This window comes from Crocodylus porosus, unplaced genomic scaffold (genome assembly GCF_001723895.1).
Source record: "Crocodylus porosus isolate Cpor-Errol unplaced genomic scaffold, CroPor_comp1, whole genome shotgun sequence".
Taxonomy (NCBI): Eukaryota; Metazoa; Chordata; order Crocodylia; family Crocodylidae; genus Crocodylus; species Crocodylus porosus.
Genome location: NW_017728906.1, coordinates 167,963,779 through 167,980,741, shown reverse-complemented (window position 1 = coordinate 167,980,741; position 16,963 = coordinate 167,963,779). Strand labels below are relative to the sequence as shown.

General features: G+C 44.2%; 1 protein-coding gene across 1 annotated transcript in view; it reads left to right on the top strand.

Moving 5' to 3' along the window:
* The window catches only part of NUP58 (nucleoporin 58), a 58,156-nt gene that overhangs the window by 19,125 nt on the left and 22,068 nt on the right, over nucleotides 1–16,963 (top strand). Inside the window, exons 7-13 of the mRNA XM_019530164.1 lie at nucleotides 1,670–1,694; nucleotides 4,083–4,148; nucleotides 4,513–4,687; nucleotides 7,482–7,561; nucleotides 7,728–7,846; nucleotides 10,090–10,172; nucleotides 14,811–15,012. Of these exons, the coding sequence (XP_019385709.1) occupies nucleotides 1,670–1,694; nucleotides 4,083–4,148; nucleotides 4,513–4,687; nucleotides 7,482–7,561; nucleotides 7,728–7,846; nucleotides 10,090–10,172; nucleotides 14,811–15,012 (750 nt within the window). The remainder of the gene's footprint in view (nucleotides 1–1,669; nucleotides 1,695–4,082; nucleotides 4,149–4,512; nucleotides 4,688–7,481; nucleotides 7,562–7,727; nucleotides 7,847–10,089; nucleotides 10,173–14,810; nucleotides 15,013–16,963) is intronic.

Genomic DNA, 16,963 nt, shown 5'->3' with positions numbered 1-16,963 from the left:
TATTTTTATTTTTACTGCTTAATGCAAATGAATAAACTGTTCTCAGAGCAGGTACCAAAACACCAGCCAGAGGGGCACCCCATAGGTTCAGAAATTTGGGGGATGGCAACGTTAACTGCTGCTCTAACCCAGGGGTTCCCAACCTTTTTATACTGCAGACCGGCAAACTATCTAATTTCCGTATTTAAATTTAATTCCCATATATAAATTTAATTGCGGGGGGGAGGCGTAGGGTTGTGAGGATCAGATTGGGTTGTGCAGGAGAGAGAGCTGTGCAGGAGATGCCCTGGGGGGACCCTGCTGGGGCTGCCTGGGAAGGAGGGTTTTTGCTGCCTTTTTTTAGGAGCAAGCAGCAGAGCTACCGCCTCATCCCCCATCCTGGGCATTTCCCCTCCCTCATCCGCCCCCACTTCCAGCCGCAGGCGGGGCTGGGGGGTTTCTGCCTGGCCTGGGGCAGGCCCTGGTACATGGTGTGCATGCAGCACCGTGGCAGGAGCAGGACAGAGCATGGAGCTGACTGCCTCCCTCCCGGGCCTGCCCTGCTGCCCAGCTTTAACCCCAGACAGTGCACGTGATTGCTGCAGGGGAAGCCATGGCCCAGCAGCCAACATGCGGTGGCCTAGTACCAGGTTGCAGCCTAGTGTTTGGGAACCCCTGCTCTAACCTGTAGACTTTTAAACAAAAAGGTGGGGGCGGCACCATCATCTTTTTTGAAAGTGACTGTGGCTGTAGTTTGGGCTGTTTCTGGTCTGAACATGCCTAAGTGTAGGCGTGCCTAGTTGATGAATCACAGTTGGGTTTAGGATGACCAGTCCTGTCAAGATAGCAGTAGTTCTGTGCAAAATAGATCTCTAAGTTCTTAGTGAACTTCACTAATACACCAAGGCACTGAAGTGGTTAGTCAAGAGTTGTGAGGATCGTGCATTCAGAATTAGGTGCATGAATTTTGCCTGAGACCTGTTTCAGGAAACTTAAGTTTTTTTGAGTATATGGCCTTGGTCATTTGCTCAAGGGCACGTAACAAGCCTATAGTGGAGAATTGACCCTTAGTCTCCGGAATCACGCATCAATGCCTTGACTATTGAGCCATCCTTCCCATTAAGGAGATAATATATTTGTCTGTGAAGTGCCATGAGCCCCAGTGGTGCTGCATAAAAAATATATAAGGCATGGGCACAAACTGCTTTTTCCCTAGGCAAAGGAAGTAGGCTTTTCTCACATACCAGCTGCTCTGCAGTAACAGCCTATGTGTGTGTTTGCTTATTTGCTTGGTAAATGATAGCTAACTTGTAGGCATTTATTCCTCTTTCATTGATGGCTAAGCTGTCACAGGGTAGCCTTCATTTACCACAGGGCAAATATGTGCATGTAGGCATTTACCATAGGGCAGCTGAGATGTGGTGGGGCTGTCCCTCTTTCCTACCACCCCCACACACACACACACTTTCCCTCGCAGTAATTCCTTGTGTGCTCATGTCTGTAGACTGCAAGAAAGGAGAATAACACAGAATGAATGCAAGTAAATAAAAATCTTCTCCCAGGTTGGGTAGGCTTATCCTGAAGTTAAGCAAGCAGTAGCAGCCAGTTCATCTCTCAAAAAACTGTTTGAAGAACTAAGCAAAAAAGCTCAGAGTATCTATTTTCATATGAAATTGTCTGTGTCTTGTAGGTGACAAAACGGGAACAAGACAAGAGTAAGTATATTTTAGTTTTTTCATTCATATTCTACAGGTTATTAGAAAGTAATGAAGGTTTGTACTCCTTTATGTATTTTTATTTTGACATTTTTAGAAGTGTGTGTAATAAAGAAAGAATTAACTTTGATACACTGGTTATGGAAGTTGCCTGGGTTCTAATGACATATTGTTGGTCTCACCAAGACCAAGATAAGCTGGACATCACTTTAAATAGAAAACAGTTATGCAGCATTTGAAAGCAGAGAGAGAAATCACTGTCTTATAAACCTCAAAATGAAGTTCCAATATTTGTGATCTGTTATTAGCTAGAATCCAGGTTTACCTGATTTAAAAAAATCACAAATTCTCTGATTAAACGCCCCCCCCATATCTGTGATTAAAATGAAAGACCGCTCACTCCCCCATCACATCCCCTCTGGCCCTGCTGCTGCCCCTCACACCCCCCAGCCCTGCCAGAAGGAGCCCCTAGTAGCCAGGGCTATGGGGCCAGGGACCCAGGTCCACAGCCCCCTACCCCCAGCAGAGCGGAGCCTGGCTGCCACTGCCTGCGGCCTGCCTGCTGTGGGGTCAGTGAGGCAGGAGGGGCAGGGGGTACCTGTGCCTCCCACATCTGTGCATAAAGCAGGCTGCCTGCTGCAGGCTGAGGCTCCCAGCCCTGCTGCCCTCTCCCAGGGCCTCCGTAGCCCAGCACTGCAGGGCTCAGTGGGGCTGTGTAGGGCAGCTTGTTGCCACTGTGAGCTCTACACTGCCCTGGTGAAGCATCCACTGCCCATATGGCAGCAGTGAGGGATACAGCTCTGCACTGCCACCCCAGCTGTTGCCACATGCGCAGGAGACACATTGCCAGGGCAGCATGAAGTTTGCAGTGACAAGTAGCTTCCCCACACGGCCCCGCTGTGCCCTGCAGTGCCGGGTCACAGCTGCTGGGCGGCAAAGTCCCTAGGGGAGGGCAGCAGGGTGCGCATGCACTTGCCCCCACCCTGCACGTAGATATGGGGGGCACAGGTCCCCTGCGCCCCCCAGGATTGCGTGCAGTGGTGGGGAGCCAACGCCACTTCCTTTGCCGCCCAGACAAGCTGCCCATGGCCCCATCCCACTCCCTGCCAGGGCCCTGCGGTGGCCATGCATTGCAGCTCCAAGCCCCACACGCTGCCCAGCTGGACAGCAGCCCCAACCCTGCCCAACTCCCTCCCTCCTTATGGGGGCCTCAATCCCACCCTCCCATACTTACATACGGAACCTGCTCTCCAGGCATATACACTTACATACAGGAACCGCTACCTCCTTCCCCCGTGCTCAGCTTTTCCCCGGGCTCCTACAGGCTGGTGCTGAGCATAGGGAAAAGCGGCCCCTCACTCGCCCTGTGCCTGGAGCCCCGCGCTGCAGCTGCTTGCAGCCTGTGTGGGGCTGCCTGTGCCTGCTCCAGACAGCCCCGCATGGTCTGCAAGTCCCTGCAGCAGGCAGTGCCAGCTGTGGGGCAGGCGAGAGGCTTGTGCTCAGCACCAGCTTCTTCCCTGCTGGTGAGCAGGGGCTCAGGGCTGTGCGCTGCCTCCCACCTGTACCGTGGGGTGGGGGGCACAGGGCCTGCACCAGTGTCCCGGGGCCAGTGCCGGTGGGGCCTGCAGCAGGAGCGCAGGGTCCCGGCTGGCAGGGGCTCTATGAAGCCGGGCCAGCTCTCCCCACTCCCTGCTGATGCATCCCAGCCCGGCTCCACAGACTCCTGCCAGCCTGTGTCCTGCTTTGGGCTCCACTGGCCCTGGGACATTGGTCCCAAGATGGTGACCAGGGGACGGGGCACCTGTCAAGGGGCAGGGCTACCCATACGGCCCTCAACAGCCTGCCAAAACTGGGTAAGCAGTCCTCTGCCTGAAATAATTGGCGATCCTTGATATACGTGCATATGGTGCCCCCTGCCTGACCGCCTTCCTCCCACTTCCTCCTAGCCCCCTGCAGGCTGGCCAGAACTCTGCAAAACTGCAAAATACATGGGTTTCTTGCCTAAAATGAGGGTAAAAAGGAAAATCTGTGCTTTTCTCCATTTTCCTGTGGGGAAACAGAATACCTGGATACCTGATTATTAGTTATTTTGCAGTACCACCAACAATATACTAAATGCTTTAAAGTACTCTTAAGAAGAATGTATAACCTTAAATTGGCTTAGTTGATAGATATTTTTCATATAGACTGTGATCTGTAGTAGCAGTAACTTGAATTCAAATCAAGGAAATGGGACTCCTGTTTTCTATTCTTCACTCTACTGTTAAATTATTTATTCATATAATAGATAAAAACTTAAGGAGCAGAATTATTTTTTCACATCTTTCAGTTTTATTGATAACCCAAAGTTTGTTTATGTGTCTATAAGCATATATTGTATTTTGGCAGAGATAGCAAAGCGCTAAAGGATGAAAATCTACCTCCAATAATCTGCCAAGATGTAGAAAATCTCCAGTGAGTACTTTTTCCTTAAACCATTCAGGATAGCACAGCAGTTATAAACTTTTGCACCTTAAAGTAACAAATGCATTTTAATTATTCAAACAAAGAATTCTAGAGGGCTTATCTGAGGGTACAGTATAACCCATTTGAACAGTTTCTGTTCATAGCCTAGGTTTTGAATATCGGGCTAATGTTGCTGGTGAGACTAGTGTACAGTAATTCTATAAAAGATGAAATTATTGTGCAGTACTGATAGTTCAAGATATTACCAAAACTAATGGGTTTGGTTTTGGTTTTTTTTTAGTAAACTAATACTTTTTTAAGGTGTAGAACACTTGTATACTTCTGTTAAATTTCTACTTTATTTTTGCCTCAGGAAATTTGTGAAGGAACAAAAGCAAGTGCAGGAAGAAATTAGCAGAATGTCTTCAAAAGCAATGCTTAAAGTACAGGAAGACATTAAAGCTTTGAAACAGCTTTTATCTGTGGTTGCCAGTGGACTACAGAGAAATACTCTTAATATTGACAAGTTGAAAATGGAAACTGCCCAGGTACATTAATGAATATCAGGCTGTTGTTTTTTTTCTCTAGATCAGTGCTGCTTTAACATTTTGTCCCCACAGGCCAGATGAATGGGATGGGACCTAGTCAACAGGCCAGACTGGGCCGTGTACTACCTCCACTAGGCCCTATGCACCAGGTTTGGGGCCCCAAAGCCCCATGCCACCTCTGCTGCCCCCCCATGTCATAGGGTCAGGACTCTGGAGTTCCACGTGTCAGAATCAGGGCCACATGGCTCATGCCACCTCTGGCCCCATGTGCTGGGGTCAGGTCCCTGAAACCCAACACTACTTTGTGCCTTCCCCCATGTGCTCAGAGGCCCATCGTGCCAGAATCAGGACCCTGTGCTGCCTCCACCTGGCCCCACAAGCTGAGATCAGAGTCCCAAGGCACCATAATCGGGGTCTTACATGCTGGGAATAGAGCCCCATGTCTCCTCTGCATGACAAAATTAGGCCCCATGCTGCCTTGCTTGTGCAGGGCCACAGCCCAAAGGGCTCCCCTCATACCCATGGGGAGCCCTATGGGCTGGATCTGGTCTTCAGGCCAGGAGTTGAGCACCCCAATTTAAATAAAATTGGGTACCTTTTCTCATAGACCAAATGCCTTTCATTATTATGAATCAGTTTTTATTTATTAAACTTCTTAATTGTATGGTTACTAGTAAGCAATTGTTGTGATGGAAATTTAGATCACTCTTCACAAATCTAAAGCTCCTGTGAGAAGACCACTTGAGATAGAAATCCTGTGGTTATTACGTAAGCAAATTCAAAAGGTGTTAGGTGTGCAAATGTGATCCACACGATAAAACCAGAGATTTCAAATAGGAATCTGGAGTGCTAAAAACTTTCTGACCTGTTGTAGTCTTTCTGAGTTCTTTACAACAAAAGGATTGTTCTTTGTTTTCACTCATTTTTTGAATACAGAAAATTAATAGAATTTGTGTTTTCTGAAGGGGCCCTTGCATTTTAAAATGTCTTTAGATACTAATTGGTTAAAAGAGGCATAATAAAGTAGCTTGTTGCCAAAGACAGTTCATGACTTTCTGAACCATTTAGTCTCTAAGGGCTCCTATACACGTGCTCTGAGATTGGGAGGGGGGTGCATTTTAATTTGAGCAGTTCTTGGGAGCCACTCTAATTAAAATGCCCACAATATCTTGTGTATTCAGCATCCTGCATTTCAAAATGGTAGTGGGGACACCTTTTCTAAAGCTCATTCGAGAAGCTTTAGTTAAAGCACCCCACCACCATTTTGAAATGCAAGACACTGAATACATGAGACACTGCAGCACACTGGAGCATTCTGATTAAATCACTTCAGCAGACTCAATTGAGTCTGCTCTGACATGGTCAAACTAGAACATGTTGCAGCGTGTGTGAAAGTGCCCTAAGGTGCTGCTTTATCCTACCTTCTGCCTTACTTCAGACTAACACAGCTAACAACCTCTTCATTCCTGGTCCTTTCATAGAGTATTATATTTTACTCTAAAGAAGTAAAACAAGTAGAGGTGCACTGATATATCGGTCCATATTGGATTGGCCCCGATAAAAAGAAAATTGACATTATTGGCAATTGGCCTTTTTTGACCAGTTTAGCCGATTAATGTCACTGATAATAGCCACATGTATGCATGTAGCCGTAGCATGGATGCAGCCAGGAGTGCAGCCCAGCAGCGTGGGAGAGCAGCAACTGGCTGGTAAATCCGGATGGGGGGTAGGGGAACAGATCAAGGCCCCCACAGGGAGGGAGTGGGACTAGGTTGGGCTGAATGAGCTGCCTGGGGCTCCATTCCATGCCCTGCCCTGGCTGGGCAGCGCCTGCTCCAGCCCCACTCCTTCCCTCACCGTGGGAGCCTCAATCTGCCCCTCCTCCATGCCCCTTTCCCCCACAGACTTCCCAGCCAGATGCTGCTCTTGCAGTCTGACAGATTGATATCGGATCAGTATTGGCCACTATGGCTGGTTAATAATTGGCCATTGGTATCAGACAAAAAAATCTTTATTTGTGCACCCCTAAAAGCAGGAGCACCTTTGAGAAGTGTTGGTCGTTTTTTTTCCATAGAAGAATAGAATTAACATGTTTTTGCATCTCCTTCCATAAAGATATGTATGTTCAAATATTGGCTAGTCAATACAGCCAAGAAGGAACATGTGCCAAGCTAGAAGAGGATGTTCATAACAATATGTCAGGTATTGGAAGGTGCTAAACAGTTGAATGGAAGTGTGTAGGCTGTGATTACAGCACTTGGCAGCATTCATGAGGAATTCGGTCTAAGCACTTTAAATGCCTACTGAGTAGGTTACTTAAAGACAATGGCAATTTCTACTTCCTTGTTCATCCTTACTTTTAGGTATGCTTTTTCCATCCTCTCCCCTAACACTTATTCTTTGCTGCTGAGGATTAGAGAAAAAATATAATAAAAAATTCTTAGGCATCTTAGACACTGAAGTTTTTAGCTGTTGTATTTTGGTATACCATTTCCTGACCTTTGAAGGCCAAACTACCCTTCATGAAAGTAAGATTAATTGTATCCTTTCTCAATTGGCTGCGAGGTGTCTGGTACCACCTATCACCTTCCAGTCCAGGTTTAGAAAACCTCTGGTTAAGCATATTAAAATAAGCCAGGTCAAGAGTTTTAACACTAACAAAATCCTACTTGTGAAAACCACAAGGAAAGTGTCCTATAGGAAGAAAGAATTGCAGCTACTTTTTATTTGTGGAACCAATGTTTCTGTAGAACTTTAGCTGTTAATAATTTGTTTCATTTACCATTCTTTTTAGGAGCTAAAAAATGCAGAAATAGCACTAAGAACACAGAAAACTCCTCCTGGTCTTCAACATGAAAATACAGCCCCAGCGGAGTAAGTTATTGCATCTAACAGAAACTTGCGTTAATGTGTTTTTATTTTAAATATCGGTCTTATGGCCTTGTACGTGATAGTTTTATAGATAACTGTTAGTCATTTGATAAACATTAAAATCAGATGCCTCTTAATGTGTGATCCAATTTTTTTTATATTCATCTAGCTACTTCAGGATATTGGTTGAACAGTTTGAAATACAGCTGCAGCAATACAGGCAACAGATAGAAGAACTGGAGAATCATCTTGCCACACAAGCGAACAATTCACATATAACTCCACAAGGTAAAAAATTAAAATTTCAATGTCTTGCAGAATTCCTTAAATATTAAAGCATTTGTATGAAACATTGTAGATGATTTACCCTGTCATTATGGGAATTGCAAATGGATGTTGAAATCCCCCTACAGAGTAAAATTCAGGGACATATACCTTAGTCTGGACAATTCAGACAGTTTGAGGCCACTTGTGTCTAGTTGTACATACCAGATCCAAATCAGTACACACTTCAGGTAATTCAGCCTTGATACAGGGAACATCCTCTAAGGTCCTATGCAAATTTCACAGCTCTCTCACTTATCTGACTCTGTCCTAAGCAAACTGAGCAAAGCTCCTGGTAGATGGACAGATCTGAGTTGAGTGCATGATACAACAGAACCACTGTTATGCCTTAAAAATATGGCTCAAGATAGAGGGTTCTTTTCTATAATGATAGCAATTTTAGTAAAAGCTGACTTCGAATATTCAATTCCAGATTAATTTTGAGGGTATAGATAAGCATTCACAAATTCAAGAAAATTTGTTTCATTTAATTGTATTTTTTACTAGGTGTGATAAAACATGCTAGTCCAGCATGCTAAAATTCAGGTAGGTTAAATTTAAGTAAGGAAAAATTAGCAAAGATTTTAAAGAAGTTAAAATTGCTCTTATGTTCCTTTTTCCAAACTATTCTTTTCCAATTCTTCCCCATGTTCAGTTGTTAAGGTATAAGTCTAGCCATTAAAAACAATTTTATAGTTACCTTTTAAAGAAGATAACTGGATTGGATAAGTAACGGGGTTTTTTTGCTTTTATGACCAAAAAAAAAAAGCATTAGAAAAACATAATAGAGAAAGTGATCCTATACTTCTGGCACAAGTGGAGCTTATATTTTCTAAGTTCTATGACAATGATAACTTTTTTTTAAAATAAGGCATTACTTTACTCCCAGGGAATATTTTTGTTCCAAAAGGAAATAAACTGCTCTTGTAACTTGCTGCAAACTTACATAGACTTTAGAGCAGTACCGTATTTTCTCGCATGTAGTCCACGGGCTATATAAGTTTTTACAAACATGACGGATGAGTGCGGGCTATACAAGTGTGCGGGCTATGCAGAGCCTTTAGAACAGTCTTTAGTGAAAATTAGATTTAGGCTTGAAAAACACTCCTTGCTGAGGTGGGGGGCCGCACCGGCTGGGGGTGCTGCGGGCCAGGGCGGAGGACCCGAGCAAAGGACTTGTTGGGGGGAGCCCTGAGACGGGGGTCGAGGCATGGAGCAGACCCAACCCACAAGCCCTTGGCCCTGCTGCTGCCCATGCTGTGCCAGCCTGTCCCCAGTTGCGGGCTGATGTCATGGTGGCGGCGAGCAGTGGGGAGCAGGGCTGGCAGTGGGGAGCAGGGCTGCCTCCCCCCAGCTCGCAGCTCCTCATCCCTCCCCTCCCCTGCAGCAATTAGCACCACTTTTAGCTGGCTCCAGCTCCAGCTCCGGCGGCCGTGCCCAGCAGATCCTGTGCTGCCTCCCTCCCACCACATCCGGGAGCCCCACGCTCAACTCCACTCCTCTGCAGCCACGCAGCAGTGCCCGGCAGGGGCCGCCCAGTGCCAGAGCTCAGACGGGGCAGCCACGCTTGTGGCCATGTCTCGGTGGGGCAGCTGCAGGTAGGCAGTGAAAGCCTGGTCCCTGCGGCTGGGGCCAGCACCTCTTAGGCTTAGTAAGCTTAAAATTGCCCCCAGCACCGACGCTATCAGATGCAGGGAATACATGGGTGTGGTCTGTACACAGACTATTTTCCAAAAATACAATTTTCCGCGCATTATACATTGGTGCGGGTTATACCAGTGTGTGGGGTATATGCAAGAAAATACAGTAGTTCTCAATCTATTTGGACTCGGGGGACCCCTCAAAATGTCAGCTCATGATTTTCACTCCTTTTTTTGTGTATGGAAAAAATAATACAGCAGTTCTTCTGTTGTAAAGGACTTGCAAAGATCAACAGGTCAGCTTTGTTTTTGATCCCTATTGGAAATCTATGGATTTAATATTGTTAATCATGTGTAGGTGTTTACACATCTAACAGCACTAATATTGCTTGACATCCTGTGGCACCCTTAAAGGGATCTCCAGGCATCTCAGGATGTTGTAGCATCCTGGTTAAGAATCACTGCTTTACTTTAGAGCCTTTCTTTTCACTTTTCAATTTGTAATTTAAATCAGTGTCCTATTACAGTGAAACTATGAATTTATTTGCTGATTTACATCTTTTACAGATTTGTCTATGGCCATGCAGAAAATTTATCAGACATTTGTAGCTCTAGCTGCACAACTTCAATCAATACATGAAAATGTAAAGGTAGGGTATGCATTGAAAACATATTTTCAGTTTTGTTTCATAATTAAATAAGATGCAGACCATAATGTCAACATTTCTTTGACCCTTCCTCTTTTTCTTGTTCAACTGTGCATTAACCTATATTTTAAAAACTTTCTAAAGGTTATTTCTGTGAGTGAAAGAACTTTAAACCTTGTTAAATGACTGAGGTGTCTTGGCTTGAGCTCTTACCAAAATTGAAGCAACTGTTGTCATTATAGTCAGGGTTGCATAATAGTTTTCATTTTAGTTTTTTCAGGTACTCAGAACTTTTCTGAAATTTTCATCTTCTGGTCAGATGACGTTTTCCATGCTTGTTATTACTCTGGAAGGGCTCTTTCTTGACAAAATGCAAAGGATTTCTGAGGGTGAACAAATTGACAAGAAATAACACCTTTTCAGATATAAATCATTTTGTGACATATGACACTTGAATATTCTTGTAGACCATATTTTGACTTACCTCTTCTTCTAGCACTTTTGTTATGTCACTTGGGCACAAATTTATTCTTAAGAAAAAGTGCTAAAATAGCAGACCATTGGAAGACACTCTGTTTCCTTAAGGGCTAATAGATTTAAATGAAAGTGCAGCCTTAAGCAGGGTGTGCTTACTGTTTTCTGTAGTGATTAAAGTACTATTATTTCATAGCCTGTGCTTTTAGATTAATGTGTTTTCTGGTTGGTAAAGACCAACAAAGAAAATCCAGTGTTTTGCTGATTCCTGTTGGCTATGGACAGACATTATACATAAATTGGTTTAAGAGATAAGAAACTGGTTTAAACTTGTAACAGAACAGATATTCAGTGCACATAAACCAGTTTGAAAATGGCTGAAAGTGGTTTGAGAGAAACCTGGGCAGGGCTTTCTGCTCCACAGCAGAGTTTGGCCATGCCCCTCTGCTCCCTGGCTGGAACTGTGGGAGAGACTGCAAGTACAGCAGTGTCTGACTAGCTTCTTCCTGTCCCCCCCACCACCGCTCCCTGCTTAAAAACAGATTCTCCCCCCCCCGCCTTCTCCAACAGCACAGACGTAGCCAGCATGTGGTGTGCTAGCTAAGTATCTGTGTAAGGCAGGGGTTATCAACTGGGGGACTTGGAAAGGGGCTAGGGGATATATGTGAGCAGGTGGGGATGAAGCATCACCACCCAGTGCTGCCACCTTGGGGGGGCAACAGCTACACAGGCCACACAAGTGCCAGCCGGCGGGGAGGCAGGGAGTTCGCACGCTGCTGCCACCATTCACTGCCACATGCAAAACTGCCCACACTCCGTGTGTGGTTGCCGCTACCCCACACCCCCTCCCCCTCACCCCCTGTGCCAGAAGTGTACCTAGAAGGGGTACACTTCTTAAAAAAGATTCAAAACCCCTGGTGCAAGTCAAGAGAGGACAAAGGCAGACAGGGCCTTTTGGACCTAAAAGAAAAGTGTGAACTAATGAGAGAGGCTTTTGGTTTCTTAATGGGTTGATAAACACTGTAACTCCCTGCTGTGTAAGTAAATGCTGTGCAACTCCCTTGCTGGTCAGGAGCAGCAGGGAGGTATTAGGGAGGAATTGCCTCCCCCTAAGTGTTCTGCTGGGGCCTGGCCACACCTCCCTTCTCAGCTCAGCACTGTGGAAGGGAAGAGAGGACTGCTCTAGGGCTCCGTGGCTTCTAACCTGAGCCACTGCAGGCATGTGACTGCATTTCTTCAGTCCAGAGGGGCTGCGAGGGACTGCTTGGGGCTGAGGGAAGCAGAATGCAGGGGGCAGGAACTACCATGTGCATGTGTGTGCACACATGCCAAGCAGGGTAGTGGAGAAGCTCCCACAGTTCCCTCTAGGTAAGTCTGTGTGGTGGGGGCAGAAGAGGTCATGTGTCCCCTCTCTCTGCTTCCCACCCCCCCAGACTTCTGCATCCACAGCAGGGTGCAGGGCTGCAGCTGGGCTGGACCAGCTCCAGGCAGGATCCACCTCCATGGCCCAGTGGGTGAGACCTGATGCGGGAAGGAACATTGGGCCACCACAGCCACCAAGATGAGGTGCCCCCTGCCTGCCCAGCAGCAGCAGGAGGCACCAATCCGCACCACTGCCCATGAACAACTGGTGCCTCCTGAGACTGGGGGGGGTACCCTGGCAGTGAGTGGTGAGCAGGGACTGCCTGCAGCCACCGGTGGCAGCAAGTGGGAACTGCCCACTGGCAGCAGTGGGGGGTGGCAAGCAACAGACGTTTGGTGCCAGCCACTCTCAGGGGGGAGGGTGGTCAGGACTGTATTGCAGAGGAACAGAGTAGTAAGAAGAGAGTATTTATTTACTAGTATTCTGGGCTATATTTGTTGGTTGAGGGGCTGAAGCTTTTCTGCACTCAGTTTATTATAATTGTTTGGAGTGCATGCTTCATATTTAAATATTTTGAGCCAATTTATTTGCACATCTTCTGCCTAAATCTTATGTAATCTAATACATGCTTGGACCCAGTTCTAGTATACCATTAGCATAGATCTTGTCAGTCTGTTCGTTTAGAAAACTTACAGGTTTGGGAGGTCTCCGTTGGATATACTGAGGAGTTAGACATCTGCATCCCTCTTGAAATTCAGTCAGATTGTGATCAAAGGGGGAGGGGGCAGGTGGAATTCCCCAGATTACGTCTCCCAGGATTTTTCAACATTTGTATTGGAGCACTGCTACAATGGTCAAAAGATTTTTTCTCTGCTTCTTCAAAGCCGGTTTTTTTCTGAGTTAAACTGACACTATGTGGGTTACTAGGTACATTCTTGACCTGGTTTTTTTTTTTTTTTTTTTTGAACTGGTTGTATGCACCTTATACACAAATACCTCAGACCTAGAGTCGTGTTATCACCTACCCCCACAACTGAAACTCTTCCTGTCTCAAAGCAAGAAATAACAAGCAAATTGTTTCCAAAAACTTTGTAGGTGTAACTGAGTATAGACAAACCTTTTAGATAATTGGCTCTTGCATTTCACTGGAACACTGAAACCACAACCATCTCAAAAGTTAGCTAGGTCGGCAAGAGATGGAATTTCTTAGGAATCTGTCCTACCAACCTGGAACTCCTAGGAGATAACACTGAACAAAAATAACAATGCTTGTATGCTGAAATTGTAAAATTAGTGGTGTGGGTCTTTTGGGAGGTTTGGGGTGGTTTTTTTGTGGGGGGGGTTTCCAACTATCCTTCCTATAGTAGTATATAGTTTCTGCAAGACTAGAAGGTGAGGGGAGAATGAATGGTTTCTTTCACATTTCTGGTACGCGATGATGGGGTATTTTTCTTAAAAACTAGACAACTCAATTTGGTAAAATATCCAAAATAGTGGTGTCAGGCATCGTATTCTTCCTCTTGATTTTAAAATGAAAAGTTTTAGCTCTTGTGGTTGCACAGGTAACCTTCCAGTTTTAAGCTGATTCAGTACTGGTTTCCTGAGTCTGTAGACAGCTTGACACTGTTGCTTAAGTTACCTTTCCTTCTGATTTCTCCTGAGCATTAATCTGATTAGGCTTTGAAGCTTATATCCCAAATAGTGACACTTCACAAGTCAGCAGTAACTACCTAGTTTCTCATTTCTTGTACCAAAAGAAATAAGGTACTAGAGGGATTAAACTCCAGCAGGGCTGGGACATGGGATTTACTGTATTGAAAGAAGCAGGTATGGAAGGGGGACGGAACGGGACAAAAAGAAATATTGAGAAGGAAAGAGAAACAGTTATTAATAGTGAGGATATCTTCCATCAGAATTATGTTGAATAAATGACTAAGTCTTTCTACTATGTCTAGATTTTGTTCCATCATTGGGTCCAAATTCTAAGCTGGTGTAAATCAAGTGTCTGTGTGCTGACTTAAGTGATACTACACTAAATTACAGATCAGGGATCAGCATCCATTTTGCTAACAGCAGGCTGCAGCTTCCCATGCAGCTGCTGCTGTAGGCTGCTGATCCCCTATTGCCAACCCAGCTGTCCCTGCTTTGTGTGGATACTTCTCCCCAACCCCCCCAGTACAGCATGCACTGAAAATTTGCCAACAAAAAGTGTGGCAAGCAAGTTTGGAGTGCCTAATTTGGAAGTGGCTTTAGTAGGAAGGCAAGAAAGCAGCCTTCCACATGGAGAAGGAATGACTGGGGTGGCAGCAGAGGTGTCTGGCCTCCTGTTAATAAAAGTGCTGAATGTGAACCAGATTAGAAGTCTGTGTGCTGGCAGGGCATTAGCGTGCCATTGGTAAAACAGACTAGATCAGACTTTTGCAGGCTGAAGCTGACCTGTGGGCCATAGGTTGATAACCTTCCAGTATGTTTTGGTTTATGGAAAGCTTTTTATTGACAAAACTAGGGGATTTAATCTAGAGCAGTGGTCTTCAACCTTTTTTCATTTGTGGACCCCTAAAAAATTTCAAATAGAAGTGCTGACCCCTTTGAATGGTGTGGGTATTCACATACTTTTGATTGATTGTGGTCATCTTTCACAGATCACTTAGACCCCAGGGGTCCACAGACCAGGTTGAAAACCACTGATCTAGATAGATGTAGGCACATAGTCATAAATGTAAAACCTGTCCAACTGACTATAACTATGAAGGTTTTCATATTAGATGTACTAAACTGAAATGATTTTTCCCCTACTCCTTCAGATGCTCAAAGACCAGTACCTTGGGTACAGGAAAACTTTTCTGGGAGATGCCATTGATGTGTTTGAGGCAAGACGAACAGAAGTGAAGAAATGTCAGAGTGCCCAGCGTGTTACTACTGGACCGACCCCTTTCAGCAACATACCAAATGCAGCAGCCGTTGCCATGGCTGCAACACTTACTCAGCAGCAACAGCCTGCTACAGGTCTGAATGCATTCAAGTTTTAGATTATTAGTGTTACAACCATAGTAAAAACGTGTAAACTTTTATATAAGGTCTTCCTTTGTGTTAGCCTAAAAATCTAAAAATTGTGATGATCAAAGTTATCAATACATAGCTAATAGAAAATGCAGGGTAGACTTAGCAATAATCCATCAGATACATATTTAATCTTGTGAATTTACTTGTATTAGTGATATTTACTGTATTGCTCTAATTACCCCTTGGAATGTGAGTCTTTACTCTTAAATAATATTGCTGAATATCCGTAGTATAGCATCTCTCCAAAATTGTACGATTGTTTTCAAATCGGTGGGAGGAAAATTAATTCAAATGCATATTACATTTTCTTATGTAAAATGAATGATGCATTTTTTATATAGCACTTTGGCATTATAAAGTGAAAAATGCTACAGAACAGAAAGGATAGTGGAGCTTAAGTGTGTAGACTAGAAAGAAAGGATATTTAGCCCATTTCTTGTTTTTCTAACTTCTTTGGAAGGGTGATACTTCAGTAATTGTTTGGCCAACTGTTGTGAATGAATATGAGTGGAAAAGGTAGGGTGTTTGTAGGTATGGATGGTTGAGAGGGAGATGGAACAAAAATGGCAGAAGTATTAGGCCCTCTGCTAATGTAAGGTGAATGTGGGTAAGAAAGAAAGCCCTTCAGGTCCCACTTAGTAGATACTCAGTTGAACTGCACATCTTGTTATTGTACAAACCAGAATTTTCAAGGTTTGCTTGAAAGACGCTTACATTCATGTTTGAGCACTTTGATAGAAGTGGCATGATGTTTATTTTTGTAGATAACATGCACTTCCCAGTAATTTCAGTTAAACAAGGAGTTTTTGTTGTTTAATTTCAGGAATCCAACTTTGAAAAGTGCATATTCTACCATTCTGTTTCCTTCTGAAAGGTTCTTTAACAACTCAGACCTGTGTCCATCCTAATTTTTTAGCAGTAGTAGGATCTGACTAAACAGAGGACTAGGTTGCTTTACTTAGAGAGCCATTTAGGAATTATCCCTAGGAAATGCTCTCAAATAATGAGGCAGTCCTTTCCTTATATTTGTGGTCAAAAAAGGTGTCCCTTGTGATGAATGGGAGGTTGGGTCCAATGACATGAGTCAAAATTTTTAACAAAAATAAATTTGTGACTTTCTTGTATCTTAACCTTTCTTTAGTCCTCCAAGAGTTTTCTGTTGTGTTGTCCATCTGAAGTTCTGGAATCACTTTCTGAATGTGACCTCTACATTCAACTTTAAACACACAAAAGTATTATATTACTTCATATTTGGTTCTTTTAGTGAAGAGGGAAGTGGCAATTGTGTAGTCTTACAGTTCCTGTACCTCTTCATTCATTATTTTCCTAGTCTTGTCTTTCTTAAGACCCTTTACTTAGTGTTTTAGGGGACTAATTATATACAGATCTGTTGTACTACCTCAGATATCCCATTCAAAGTTTTAGCTGAATTTTGGTGAGAAGTTTAAACTTCCTCTTTTGGCCTAGAGGCAGGAGTTTCCAATTAACCTGCCACTTCAGTGAATCAATGTCATCATTCTACTGCTGTCAGTAAACTGCAGTTCTCACCCCTACCACTAAAAAGTGTGAAGTTGAGCTATATCAGCATGAGATGAAATGAATTGTATGCTGAAATTACCCTTCTTACTACTTCTTCAATAGTAAAGTCTCTGCTCATATGTTGTTCAGTATTTTATAAGTGCCAGGTAATGTGCCAAATATGGAAGCAGTTATGGTCTTGGATATAGATAAGATGAACCTGTCAAGATTTCACATGTGGCACCAAAATGTCAGTTTTAATGATGTCTAGTTATTGGTAAAAAAGTCAAAGACTATTGCTAGTTGCACACAGTTTTTACCTTCCCCCTCTGTAGACTGCGCTTTTGAGGGCATAAAGATAAGCAAACGTTTGAAC